The sequence below is a fragment of the Eubalaena glacialis genome, chromosome 3 (assembly GCF_028564815.1).
Source record: "Eubalaena glacialis isolate mEubGla1 chromosome 3, mEubGla1.1.hap2.+ XY, whole genome shotgun sequence".
Taxonomy (NCBI): Eukaryota; Metazoa; Chordata; class Mammalia; order Artiodactyla; family Balaenidae; genus Eubalaena; species Eubalaena glacialis.
In genome coordinates this window covers 59,347,559-59,362,318 of record NC_083718.1, presented here as the reverse complement: position 1 = coordinate 59,362,318, position 14,760 = coordinate 59,347,559, and the positions used below count along the sequence as shown (strand labels likewise).

The 14,760-nt window shown below is 35.0% G+C and overlaps 1 protein-coding gene across 3 annotated transcripts in view; it reads left to right on the top strand.

The window, feature by feature from the left end:
- RABGAP1L (RAB GTPase activating protein 1 like) overlaps window positions 1-14,760 on the top strand; it is a 655,755-nt gene that overhangs the window by 50,666 nt on the left and 590,329 nt on the right. For all 3 annotated transcript variants that reach the window (XM_061185687.1, XM_061185686.1, XM_061185688.1), the window contains exon 2: window positions 13,790-13,960. In XM_061185687.1, the coding sequence (XP_061041670.1) occupies window positions 13,823-13,960 (138 nt within the window). In that variant the 5' untranslated portion in view covers window positions 13,790-13,822. The remainder of the gene's footprint in view (window positions 1-13,789; window positions 13,961-14,760) is intronic.

Here is a 14,760-nt window from a genome sequence, read left to right as displayed (position 1 = left end):
CAGAAATGGTTATGAAGCCATTGAATAATTTGCTCTTCTTATGATATAAGGTATCCTTGAGTTTTGTTTGCCTTGTGAGAGTGAAAACTTGTAAAGTAGAAACCAGTACTAGAACAGTTTTTACTGTGAATTATTTTTCCATTGAATAGTGACTCAGTTTGTAGTTTACAGTTTCAACTCAGCAAGACCCTCTTCCCCTTTGCTTTAGTAGACACATGACATTATATAATTTCATAGAAACTATGTACTTAAGAAATTTTAATATTTAGGAAATATTAGCTTCTTCAAATTATTCTCGGTGTTTTATTTTTTTTTTGTGCAACAGATTTCAAAGTCCTTGTTTTAGTATTTCAAAACTTTTTTTCACATTTCTTAACTTCCCCATAAGCATCCTACTGAATCATTTTACTGAAAAAATTAGGAAGTAGTATGAAATGTATACTATTCCTTTGTTAGAAATTCTACCAAATCAGGGAAAAATGACTTTTCTTGAAACCTAGTTAATTTGAGGGATTTTCATGAATTCTAACTCTTTTATATGGATCAATAATTCTGTAGAACTAGGCAGATATAAATACCTACACACATACAAACGTACATTCACACTATATGCCAAGAAGCTTTTGGGTACTGTACATTTAAATTTCTTCTCATGAGGTAGAAGGTGTTAAGTCAAGCATATCTTAAGAATACTCAGTGTTCTAGTATACGCAGAAAGCTCTGTACTTCAAGACAGAAGTCAGGTCTTTGCTTGTAGGCTTTAATAGAAAAAAACACAAATCATTTGACTTGATTTCCTGAGTTGTGTTGATGCTTGGGTAGTGTCTTCTTGGGCAATGACTGAGTCTCCCCTGACTGCTGAGCTTGTGCGGATCAAATAGTCGAAGAGGGCAACAGGTAAACCCTTATTCTTTCCCTTAGCTTCAGGAACCATGTCTGGTTGCCAAGTTCATGAAGTTTTGGTTACTACTTTAAGTCTCTGTATACTAGAGGCAACAAATTGGTCACGACCACTTCTCCTGTTAACTTAGTGCCAGTTATGTGGGACATACACAGTAAACATTAATTCACTCCTTTTCCCTCTTAATTCTGCTTGGTGTTATATTTTGGTATACTTTCATAGAGTTTATTATGTGAAGGCAGAAGAGATAATTGGATGAAAATGTTTGTAATAGTGTTATAGTTTCCAGCCCTTGGAAAGGTAATATGCTAGTAAATAGATTTCTTAACTGAGGATTTCTAAATTCTACTTCTGACTCTGTAAATTTTTAGAGAAATTATTTAATTTCTCTGTGCCTCAGCCTTTTCATCTATATTTGATTTATTCTTCATCTACAGATACATACAGAAAATATGGACTTCCCTGGCAATACAGTGGTTAAGACTTCGCCTTCTAATGCAGGGGGTGCTGGTTCGATCCCTGGTTGGGGAGCTAAGATCCCACATGTCTGTGGCCAAAAAACCAAAACATAAAACAGAAGCAATATTGTAACAAATTCAATAAAGAGTTTAAAATGGTCCACATCAAAAAAATCTTAAAAAAAAAAGAAAATAAATGATGTGTAAATTTTTTAGAGCTTAAGAGATTTTGGAGATCAACTAGTCAAACCCCTTATTTTTCAGATAAAGAAACCGGTGTGTTCATAGAAGTGAGATGTCTTTCCCATGGCAAGAAAGAACTCAAGATTTTTGACTGTTAACGTGCTTTGTGCAGCAGCACACAACATATGAAGTATTAGGTGGTTTTACTAGACCAGCTGAAGAAGGGGGGCTATAGTTAAGTGGACTCTTTAGTGTAGTTTATCATGCGATGGATTTTTTTTCCTCTTGACCATATGTCTGTACCTGCTGGGCATAAAGCTGTTTATTATTCTTAAGCCAAGTTTATGGAACACTGAATTGCTTAGCTGTTAATCCTTGGTTTTCCAGGCAAAAAGTGACTATATAATGTATATAATTTTATCAGCCTTACTCTTGAATAAATTACATATATAGTTATGGCAGAAAAACCAAGAGAAAAATCTAGAGTTAAAAGTCAATCTTCATTAGAATTTTTGATTTTATTTATTTTCAAAATATTTTTCATTTATATTATTGCCTAGGAGATATTGCTGAGTAGGCTTTTCTAAACTACAGTAGAATTCATGGGTCAGAGTTTTACACAGCTGAGTATACCTAGAGTTGAATATTAGTATTAGAAGGGTAGCCTCTTGAAGTACATTTTAATTCAGTGGAATATAAATGATAATTATAGAAACAACTAGATTTTTTAGGTAATAGTTGAAGAAGTATATTAATCTCTCCTTGGAGATTGATTTGTTAGTTGCAGTGTTAGCTTTTTCTGATTTTTATTTGAAAATAGTATAATAATGCTGAAGAAATTTAAAAATAGTTAGGTCACTGAATTAGCTATTACGATGGTAATGCTGTGGAACAATGCTGGAATGTTTGATGGCTTACGAAAACAAACATTTAGGTTTTTTGGTTTTTTATAAATTTATTTATTTATTTATTTATTTTTGGCTGTGTTGGGTCTCCGTTTCTGTGCGAGGGCTCTCTCCAGCTGTGGCGAGCCGGGGCCACTCTTCATCGCGGTGCGCGGGCCTCTCACTGTTGCGGCCTCTCCCGTTGCGAAGCACAGGCTCCAGACGCGCAGGCTCAGTAGTTGTGGCTCACGGGCCTAGCCGCTCCGCGGCATGTGGGATCTTCCCGGACCGAGGCACGAACCCGTGTCCCCAAACATTTAGTTTTAAACTCATGGTTCTGTGGGTCTGGGAGGGAGACTCTTCCGGCTGTAGATTGGATCCAGGTCTTTTTCTCATGTTGCATTTTGGGGTCATTGGCTTCCTGGTACATGTTCTTCTCATGATAGTTGGCAGAAACTCAGGAGACCAAGCCAAAAAACTCAAGTATGTTTGAAGTCCTGCTCAAATTTTGTTTATTGATATTCATTGACCAAAGCAGATTACATGGCTAAGCCCAAACTTATTTGGGCAGGGAAATATTTTGCTTCACTTACTCTAACTGGAGATATTACCAAGTAAACATGGCAAGAGGAGTAAATGTACAATTCTGTAATAGGGAGGAAGTAAAAAATTGGTAACAGTAATCTGATCTACCACAGACACCCACACATCTCACCTTCCTAATATAAATTCTTTTTTTTTTTAAAGTGAAATGATACATGTTTATTAATACATGGGGCTTCTTCATGACCTTTCCCCAACTAGTCTGCAAGCTCCCCTGGAACAGGGACCTCTGTGCTTGCTCATCATGAATCTCCAGAGTCCTGCAGTGTCACTTAGCTCTCTGCAACGTTATCTTTTTTTTTTTTTTAAACATCTTTATTGAAGTATAATTGCTTTACAATGGTGTGTTAGTTTCTGCTTTATAACAAAGTGAATCAGTTATACATATACATATGTTCCCATATCTCTTCCCTCTTGCATCTCCCTCCCTCCCACCCTCCCTATCCCACCCCTCTAGGTGGTCACAAAGCACCGAGCTGATCTCCCTGTGCTATGCGGCTGCTTCCCGCTAGCTATCTATTTTACATTTGGTAGTGTATATATGTCCATGACACTCTCTCACCCTGTCACATCTCACCCCTCCCCCTCCCCATACCCTCAAGTCCATTCTCTAGTAGGTCTGTGTCTTTATTCCCGTCTTGCCACTAGGTTCTTCATGGCCTTTTTTTTTTTCCTTAGATTCCATATATATGTGTTAGCATACTGTATTTCTTTTTCTCTTTCTGACTTACTTCACTCTGTATGACAGACTCTAACTCCATCCACCTCATTACAAATACCTCCATTTCATTTCTTTTTATGGCTGAGTAATATTCCATTGTATATATGTGCCGCATCTTCTTTATCCATTCATCCGATGATGGACACCTAGGTTGCTTCCATGTCCTGGCTATTGTAAACAGAGCTGCAATGAATATTTTGGTACATGACTCTTTCTGAATTATGGTTTTCTCAGGGTATATGCCCAGTAGTGGGATTGCTGGGTCGTATGGTAGTTCTATTTGTAGTTTTTTAAGGAACCTCCATACTGTTCTCCATAGTGGCTGTATCAATTTACATTCCCACCAACAGTGCAAGAGTGTTCCCTTTTCTCCACACCCTCTCCAGCATTTATTGTTTCTAGATTTTTTGATGATGGCCATTCTGACCGGTGTGAGATGATATCTCATTGTAGTTTTGATTTGCATTTCTCTAATGATTAATGATGTTGAGCATTCTTTCATGTGTCTGTTGGCAATCTGTATATCTTCTTTGGAGAAATGTCTATTTAGGTCTTCTGCCCATTTTTGGATTGGGTTGTTTGTTTTTTTGTTATTGAGCTGCATGAGCTGCTTGTAAATCTTGGAGATTAATCCTTTGTCAGTTGCTTCATTTGCAAATATTTTCTCCCATTCTGAGGGTTGTCTTTTGGTCTTGTTTATGGTTTCCTTTGCTGTGCAAAAGCTTTTGCGTTTCATTAGGTCCCATTTGTTTATTTGTGTTTTTATTTCCATTTCTCTAGGAGCTGGGTCAAAAAGGATCTTGCTGTGATTTATGTCGTAGAGTGTTCTGCCTATGTTTTCCTCTAAGAGTTTGATAGTGTCTGGCCTTACACTTAGGTCTTTAATCCATTTTGAGTTTATTTTTGTGTATGGTGTCAGGGAGTGTTCTAATTTCATACTTTTACATGTACCTGTCCAATTTTCCCAGCACCTCTTATTGAAGAGGCTGTCTTTTCTCCACTGTATATTATAAATTCTTAAATAAAAATTTTTTCCTGTATTGCAGTCTGTTTTTATGACATAGGAATATTATGTAGCAATAATCATAATGTGCCTACCATTTTAAATTCTTCTTTGTCCTATGATGGCTTCCTATTTTGGTTATAAAACGTTTTTCTATTGCCTTTTAAACCATGCTTTGACTGTAAGTACTTGTATTATCCTTTTATTTTCTATAATTATTTCAAGTAAGTGTTTTATCTACTTTTTTTTCTTTCTTTCCTCACATTCACTGTACTGTTTATCTTGGAAATTATTGTCAGCTTTTCAGATTCTCTTGTCTTCTTCACCTAGATTTCTGTTTTCACAAATACTATATGAAACCATATGGCCATCTGCAACCTATTAAAATATATCTTGTACCTCTTTTTGCTAGCATATAATTATGTTAGGACTTATTAGGCTTCACATGACAGAAACGCAATTTAAGCATGCTTATTCAAAAAGAACTTATAGAAAGGGATATGGGTTAATTGGTGTAGTTTGGATTCAGTGCCCGCCTTTGGATCTGTTTAGCCAAAGGGTTGAGGTTTCTTTAAAAGCCATGTGATTTGAGTAGAAGGAAAGCATATTCTCAGAAAAAAAGGTTTGGAGAGTATTGCTGGACAAATAGAAACAGGTATCCACTAAAGTAAAGTGAACTAATAAGGTCCTTCTGTGCTTTGAATCGGGGCAGGGACACACTTGCAGATATACATACATATTGGTGTGGCTCTTGCCTGAGAACTAGAATAGTGGATGGAATGTTTAGTAAAAAGAGATCATGGTAGTTTTTTTCTAGGACTGACTCAATTCTTCAAAGCACAGAAGAATTACGGTTGGTAAATGATGTTTTAAATTATTCATGTCTGTTTTCTTTTTGTAAATTAAGCATATTTCCTGTTTCCACTTTTGTAATGGACCTACTATAGTCATTCTAATTTCCATGCCCTGGTTATCCTCCCAGCTTATCCAATTTTGACTCACACTCATATTTTCAGTTTTCTATTTTAGTTTGAGTCACTTGAAAATGAATAGGTACAAGCACATAATCTAAAAGCAAGGAGTAGGCTAACCACATTTGGCACAGAAAGAAATTGGACCATGTATACAACGATTTTATAGTTTTGAATGTGTTTGGTTATTTTGGGAAGAAGATAGCTTCCAGTTAGACTTTGCTGAATGTTGTTATACTGTTTCTTGTACATGTGAAAATTGTAGTTTTAGGCCTCCAAGTGAGGTGTTAATTTAGATATCATATTGTTCATTTGACAAAAATGACATGGCATTGAATTAAGAAATAAAAGCTATTTTAATAGAATTAGTACAATTACTATAGGTGTGGGGGATAAGTGTGTGTTTAAGTGATTTAAGTCAGTTAATTTATTGAGTTCCTTTGGGTTTGGAGCAGGGGAGAAGGGAGATGGATAGAAGAAACATTTATCAGATTTTCTGTAGCACTGCTTAGTTTTCTTATTCTCATATACTGTTAAAATGCCGTAAAAATAAAAATGTTTATGCCTAGACTCTAGTTCCCACTATTGGTGTTTTTTTTTTCTTCTTCTGTGCCTGAAGAAACATAAAAATCCTTTGTCAGATTTTACATTATAATTTTTGGGTTATAATAGGGCAGACTTTGAACAAAATGCTTTTAAAAGCAGCTTTGCTTTTGTGCACTGCTCTGTTTTACATGCTGAGTTGAAATGGATGTATTTATTAGTCTTGAGTTCACAGAACAGTGAGCTCCATGTTATTTAAAAGACTCCTGCAAATTTTCCAACTGCTACTTCTTTTGATTTGATGTAATAGCAGATCCCCATATATAAAGAGAAGGTAACATTTTGCTTAGCATTCTGCTGCATAATCGTAGACTTAGGTTATATTTTGAATTGACATGTTGGAATGGAATTCTTCTACACATCACATAGAATGAGAATCTTAAGATTAAGTGCCTTTAGAATCCATTCAGTACAACTTCCTACCTGATGCAGGAGTCCAGCCTGCTATGTCCAAAATAATTGACTTGTTTATTAAACAGATATTTATTGAGCCCATACTGTGTGTAGGCACTGTGCTGGGGATGTGTTGGTGAATAAAATAAAAATAGACATGGTCCCTGTTCTTGTGTAGATAGTTTAGCTTATAGTTGAGTGCTCAGTCTGTTTATTCGGCCTCAGCAAGTTATTTTTTGAATCTAAGTACTCAAATTGGAAAGAATCGACATCTTAGCAATACTGAGTTTTCCAATCTGTGAATGTTGAGTATCTCTCCATCTATTTAGATCTTCTTTAATTTCTTTCATTAGTGTTTTGTAGGTTTCTACTTACAAATAGATCCTATAGATATTTTGTTAGATTTTTACATAAGTATTTCATTTTTTGGTGCTATTGTAAATGCTATTGCTTTTTAAAAAACTAAAAATTCCCATTGTTTATTGTTTGTATGTGGGGAAGAGATTGACTTTTGTGTATTGCCCTTGTATCCTGTGACTTTTCTGTACTCACTTATTCTAAGGTTTTTTTTGGTAGATTCTTTGGGATTTTCTGCATAGATAATTATGTAATCTGTGAATAAAGACAGTTTTATTTCTTCCTTTTCAATCTTTATAACTTTTATTTCTTATGATCTTGAATCACAGGTGAGAGAGGGGCATCATTGCGTGGTTCCCAGTCTTAAGGGAAAGTGTCCAGTCTCTTTAGTCTCTCACAATTAAGTATAATGTTATCTATAGGTTTTTTTGTAGATATTCTGTACCAAGTTGAGGAAGTTCCATCAATTGCTAGTTTACTGAGAGTTTTTATAATGAATGGGTGTTGCATTTTATCAAATGCATTTTCTGCATCAATTGACATGATCATGATTTTACTTTAGCTTATTGATGTTTGATTACATTGATTAATTTTTGAGTCAGTCTTGCATCCCTGGGGTATAATTCTTTTTATACATTGTTGGAGATGATTTTATAATATTTTGTCTATAGTTTTCTTGTAATCTGGTTTTGGTATTAGGGTAATGCTGGCCTCATAGAATGAGTTAGGAAGTATTTCCTCTCCTGTTTTCTGGAAGAGATTACGGAGAATTGATACTATTTCTTCCTTAAATGTTTGGTGGAATTAACCAGTGAAGCCATCGGTGTCTGGTGCTTTCTTTTTTGGAAGCTTATTAATTATTGTTGGTTAAATTTATTTAAAAGTATAGAGCTATTCAGGTTATCTATTTTTCCTGGTGTGAAGTTTGGTACTTTATGTCTTTCAAGGGACTGGTCCCGTTCATCTAAGTCACCAAATTTGTGGGCATAGAATTGCTTGTAGTATTCCTTTATTATCCTGTTAATGTCCAGGGGATTGGTAGTGATGACCTTCTTTCATTTTTTATATTGGTAATTTGTGTATTCTCTTTTTCTTGTTTAGCCTGGCTAGACTATTTATCAATTTTATTTATCTTTTTAAAGAACTATCTTTTGGTTTTGATTTTTAAATTTTTTTGTATTGTTTTCTTGTTTCAATTTCATTGATTTCTGTTATATTTTTTATTTCTTTTAATCTGCTCTCTCTCTTTTTTTTTAGTTTCCTAAGGTTCCTAAGGAAGCATAAGTTTTTTTTATAATTTTAGGTGTTTTTTTCTTTCCTAGTATATGCATTCAATGCAACAAATTTCTAAGTACTGCTTTCACTGCATCCCACAACCTTTGATAAACTGTATTTTCATTTTTGTTTAGTTCAGAGTATTTTAAAATTTCTCTTGAGTCATCTTCTTTGACTCATGGTTATTTAGAAGTGTGTCATTTAATTTCCAAATATTTGGGAATTTCCAAGCTATCTGTTACAGATTTCTAGCTTAATTCTATTATGGTTTGACAATATTTATACGGGTTTAATTTTTTAAAATTTGCCAAGGTATGTTTTATGGCCCAGAATGTGGTCTCCCTTGGTAAATGTTCTCTGTGAGAAAGTATATTCTTTTCTTGTTAGATTAGTATTTTGTAAATGTCAATTAGATCAAGTCGACTGATAGTGCTATTCAGGTCATCTATATCTTTGTTAATTTTCTGCCTGCTTCATCTGTCAGTCTCAGGTAGGGGTGTTGAAGTCTCCAAGTATAATAGTAGATTTGTCTGTTTCTCCTTTCAGTTCTGTCAGTTTTTGCCTCAAGTACTTTAATTCTCTGTTCTTAGGTGCATACTCATTTCAGTTTCTTGTGTTTTCTTGGATAATTGACCCTCTTATTATTATATAATACCCCTGTTTATCTCTGATAATCTTTCTAGTTCTGAAGTCTGCTTTGTCTAAAATCAATATAGTTATTCCAGCTTTCTCTTTTTTTTGAATGTTAGAAATTTCTTTATTATTACTTATTATTAAGTACCAACTAAATATGCAAAAAATTTGAAGCCACCCTTCCACAACCCACTCTCCCCTCTCACACCCAAACTCCACACTTAGCTTCCAGCAATTTGTCAAAATTATCATTTAAGTGTTTCTACCAGTTTATGGCTCCAGCAGCTTCTGCTGCAGGTAAACAGATCTCAGTTGCTGTCTCTCTCTTGCTTGCCCCCAATTTGGAATGGCAGTTTGTCCTGTGACCTCAGTTCTCTGATGGATTCAAGAAAAGCTATTGATTTTCAGTTTGTCCAACCTTTTCTTGTTATAGGGAAGGGAGTGATGACTTACAGGCTCTTTAGCTGATACCAGAAGTTGAATTATTTGTCCTTTTTATTACTGACTTGTAAGAGTTCCTCATATAATCTGGATACTACACCCTTATCAGATATATGACTTGCAAATATTTTCTCATCCTGTGGATTTTATTTTTACTTTCTTCATGGTATCATTTTCAGCACATTTTAAATTTGACATAGTCCAGTTTAACTATTTTTTTCTTTTGCCACTTGTGCTTTTGATGTCATATCAGAAACCATTCTTAACCCAAGGACATGAAGATTTACTCCTCTGTTTTCTTCTAACAGTTTTATAGTTTTAGTTCTTATATTTAGGTCTGTGATCCATTTTGAATTAAGTTTTGTGTATGGTGTGAGGTTGGGGTCCAACTTCATTCTTTTGCGTGTGGATATCTGATTGTCCCAACACCATTTATTGAAAAGACTATTCTTTCCCTATTTAAATCTTATTACTTGCCTGTGGAAATATTTTAAAGTATTGACTTTGCATTCTCAGATTTTGTGTTTGTGTGCAAATTTGATAAGCATGTCATCTCTATATTGAGGTTCAAAGCAGTCTTCAGTCCAATAAAGTAGCATTAGGTAAACTTCTAAAAGTATCCATAAGGCCCTTCAAGGCAGAGTTTTTATGGTTGTAGTGAGAGCTGTCTTAATTTTGAGTAGAATGAGAAGTGGTGAGCTGTGTTCTGGAGAGGTCACAAAATTATATATGGTAAACTAATAGTTTTCTTGTTAGCATGGCAGAATATCTGACATTCTCTTGGGCTAAAGAAAACCTCTGTTATAAATGGACATCTTATTTGAATTGAGCAACCATTAGTATTCATTCACATGCTAATTCAGAATTAACTATTAGTGTAAATATCACTTATCTAAGAAGAATGCTTTGGCAGAAGAGACAGATAAGTTTTGAAGGAGGACAGGTGTGGGGAAGGTTCAGTATGCAAAGTGATGTTCTGTTGATACCAACCCTGGATCTCAAGAACAGATGAGGAGACTTTAAGAGACAGTATAATGTAGTGCTTTAGAGCATGTACTCTGAAGTCAGACTACCTAGTTCGAATACTGGCTCCACATTTGGTAGTTGTGAGATCTTTAGCCTGATTGGGGCTTTTAACATTTTTTTCAACACATTTATTAAATATCTACTATGTACTAGACACTAAAGTAGGAATGGGATATTCCCTGGTGAACAAAACAGAGTTGGGATTGGGGAGGGAGTATATTTAGATAGCCTTAACATCAGGGGTGGCCTCAGGCTTCTCTGCCTTTCCTGTCTATATTTCATCTCATAACCAACTATAGTTGACCTTTGAACAACATGGGTTTGAACTGTCTGGGTCTGCTTATACACAGATTTTTTTTCAATAAATACTACAACACTACACAATCTGTGGTTGGTTGAAGCCACAGATGAGGAATCAAGGATATAGAGGGCCAGCTATGGTACTTGAGCATCTGTGGATTTTGGTGTCTGTGGTGGTTCCTAGAACCAATTCTCCATGGATACTGAGGGACAACTGTATTCTTACCCCCATACTCATTATTATGTAGCTATTATGGCCTCCTTTCTGTTCCTCAGTAAGCCTTTTCTTACATCTTGGCTTTTGTATTTGCTATTTCTTCTACTTGAAGTTCTTTCTCCCTAGTTCTTTCCATGGTTTGCTTATTCTTATTAAATCCAAATGTCAACTGAATCCATATTGCCCCCTGCCCCTTCTCATCATCTTTTCCAGTACTTATTCCAGTATGTGATCCTAGTTAATTTTCTTCTGTATTATTTATCACATCCATAAGAATGTTAGTTCTAAGAAGGCTGGGCCTACGTTCATCTCACTAATCATTTAGTCTCCAGTTCCCATTACAGTCTCTGTCACATAGTAGGGACTCATTAAATATTTGTTGAGTGGATGAAGCAAAGCTGATACCTGTAGGAGTCAGCCATATGAAGGTAGGAGATAAGAGCTAAGACCCTAAAGTGGGAAAAAACCTTCTATGACTAAAGAGCTGTAATGATAAAGTGACAGAGGCAAGGGTGTGTCAGGCCTTTAAGTCCTGGCAAGGAGTTTGGATTTTATTTGAATTTTAGTGAAAAGATTTTAGTCTGGAGTTTTAATGTAATCCAACTTACTTTCCAAAAGATTTCTTTGGCTGTTCTGTGAAGAGTAGATTAGCGAGAAGACTGGAGGTAGGAGATGGGTTAGGAGACTTTTATAGTAGATGAGATCATAGCTTGGATTAGGTTGGTAAAATGGATGTGGAGAAAGATGGGGATAGATGTGGGATTTATTTTGGAAGTGGGGCTGACATGACTTGGTAATGAGAGGAATGAAGAAGTGGAGATGCATCTAGGATGATAACCAGATTTTTTGTTTGAGCAACTTGGTGGAAGGTGGTGTTCTTTACTGAAATGGGAAATCTGAATAAGGAACAGCTTTGGAGGGGACATTAGGAATTCCATGTGGGTCACATTTTAAGATACGGATAAGAATTCCGCATGGAAATATCAAATAAAGAGTTGGATTCCAAATCAGGAGTTTAGAGGAGACATTTGGGTTAGGATAGAAATTTGGGAGACTTTCAGCATATAGATGCTATTTAAATCCATGGCAATGAGAGATATTACTTAGAGTGTGTGGCAAGGAATCAGAAAAAAAAGCTCGGGACTTGAACTTGGGGAATTTCCAACATTTAGAGGTCACGTAGAGGAGTGGCAACTGAAAAAGATTTGGAGAAGGATTGGCCACAGAAAGAACACCTGGAATGTGTGATGTCTTGGCAATCAAGGATTCGTGGGGCAGCCTGAAGGGTAAAAACATGGCTTCTAACACATACTGCATTTTCAGAAACATATAATATGCAAAATGAGAAAAACCTTTAGAGGACAGATGAATGTGCTTGAAGGGTTTTAAAAAGGAAGGATGTTTACATGCCTAACAAATAAATGAAGGCTAGCTAATTACACCGGCCTTGGAGTTTGCAGTAATTATTCTTTGTTTTGATATTATTAGAAACTTTGATTTTTGATAACGTTAGGAAGTCATTTTTTAAAGTGTAACTTGAAGGGGGAAGTTATTATTTATTTATTTTTTCCTGAGAATAATGGTGTTAGTGTCACCTAATGGCAAAATGAGATATTGCAGCCATATTTATATGAGGCAGTGAACAAAATAACCTAATTAGAAAGAGAAAAAGAACATTTCTGGGGGAATTTTTGGCATGGAGCAGACTTACCATGGTTACAAGGTCCTGCGTTCTTTAGCACTGGTCTACTTGTCCTACCTCTCTGTCACATCACCCCTTTGGTCACTGAGCAGATTGTTTAATACACAGTTCTTTTTTATCTTCCAGGTTTCAGCTCAAATATTTCCCTGAGAGTCCTTTCCTACCACCTTACTTAAAGTTGTCCGTGTATTCCTTACAGCTACTCTTTGTTACATAAGGCTGTTGTATTTTCTTCATAGCCTGAGAATGATTTGGGATTACCTTACTTGCTTGTTTCCTCACTAGACGTAAGCTCCACAAGAGGAGGCAACTTGTTTGCCTTATTCGCTCATGTAACCGCAGTTGTGAGTATAGTGACTGTTATATAGTGTACATGTTCAGTTAAAATTAGTTGTGTGAATATTTGAATTTCTGGAAGTGATAGAGAATGTTGAGTTTCTATGGTGTAAAGTAGAGATCTATCCAGAAAACAGAATCGCACTGTATTTGATTACTGCTGCATGAATGCAATGTGAAAGCTTTGCTCCCCTCACCTCCCCTGCTTTTTTTGCCTCCTGTAGATAAGTGGCTACATGTCTGGAAAAGAAAAGATACATGGCTTAGGGTGTTGAATTCTATGTTAATCAGTCAACTTAAGTGACACAGAAAAAATATTTTAAGGTACAGTACTTAGTCTTGAGGAGATAAGTTTTTGCAGACATTTAGGTTTAGTTATAAAGTAATTTCAGTGAATGTATTTTTGTTTGTGTATGAATTTGTAGATACTTCTAGCTTATTTATTTATTATTTATTTTTCTATTTATTAAAAAGAACAAAAAGTATTTCTAGGAGAAAAATGTAGAGCGCCAAATAGTAGTAAATCCTTTTAGTTGAGATATGGGCAGGTTTGTGTTGTTTTTCAGGGAACAATATGGTTCTTTTAGCCTGGAAACTCAGGGTACATTTCCATTATGTGGCCCAGCCCAAGAAGGTAGCCTCCCTAGTTTTGAGATAATTATCTAGCTAGCAGAATTCTTCCTTGCATGAACCAATTTTAAAGGCCAAAGATTGATCAGGTACTTAATAGTTCATGTTTTTATTCACTAATTTTTGTTCTTACTCCTTGTGATTTTGACCAGGTGGATGTGGGAAGAGAGGTTTGCAGCACTGAAATGGAGGTCAGAGCTTCATTACAGAAGATTAGTGGGTCATCGGATTCTGTGACTACACTGAACAGTGAAGAATTTGTTTTGGTTCCTCAGCATGCAGATGATACTTCTACAAAAGATGATGAAAAACCTGAACTGAAGGTATTTTTCCCTTTTGTACAAATGATATTATTTTAAATTATTATTGTTATTTTTAACTAGGTGAAACTTATCTCAGGAGATATATAAAATCCAAAGGTTTTTCTTGAGTACTGACCTCGAGAATAGAATCAGTGTTTGATTTATCCAGAGGCTAATTATTTGGTTTGTGTATTCTTAAAGTTTTTGCGTTCGGTTTTTTATCTTTTACTTTAGAATTCAGAAAGAAGGAATAGGAGGGAAAAAAGAAGAGAAAGGATAATTGGCAAGTTAGACAATGGTTAAATCTTATATAAATTTAATTTATCTGGATATTTTTGTCTCTCTTACTGCTGCTGGGTTTTAAAAATTAATTATATAAGTATGTAGTTATGTATTATTTTCACTTGAGAGACTTTTCTTTATGATTTTTATGTTTTAAGTCAGCTGGTAACATTCAAGTATGTGATTTAACACTTGTCTGAATATTTTTGAAGTATGTGTTTTGTAATTTTAGCAGTTGAGTTTTTATTTGGATGTGGTCCTTTTTCTTTTTCATTTTTATGTTGCCTTTCCTAACTCAAAAAAAAGAAAAAAGAACCAAACAAACCCAGGTATACATGTATGGGAATTGCATAACCACCCTCTAGAAATAGGAAGAGAGAAATTAGCCAAAAATGCTGTATATTATTTATGACTTTTATTTAATATTAATTATATCAAAGGTATGTTAGTATGTTAATCTAATAAAATATCAATCTAATAAAATTTTATAAAAATTAGATTATTAAGTACTCATTTTACATTATGTTGAGGATATATAT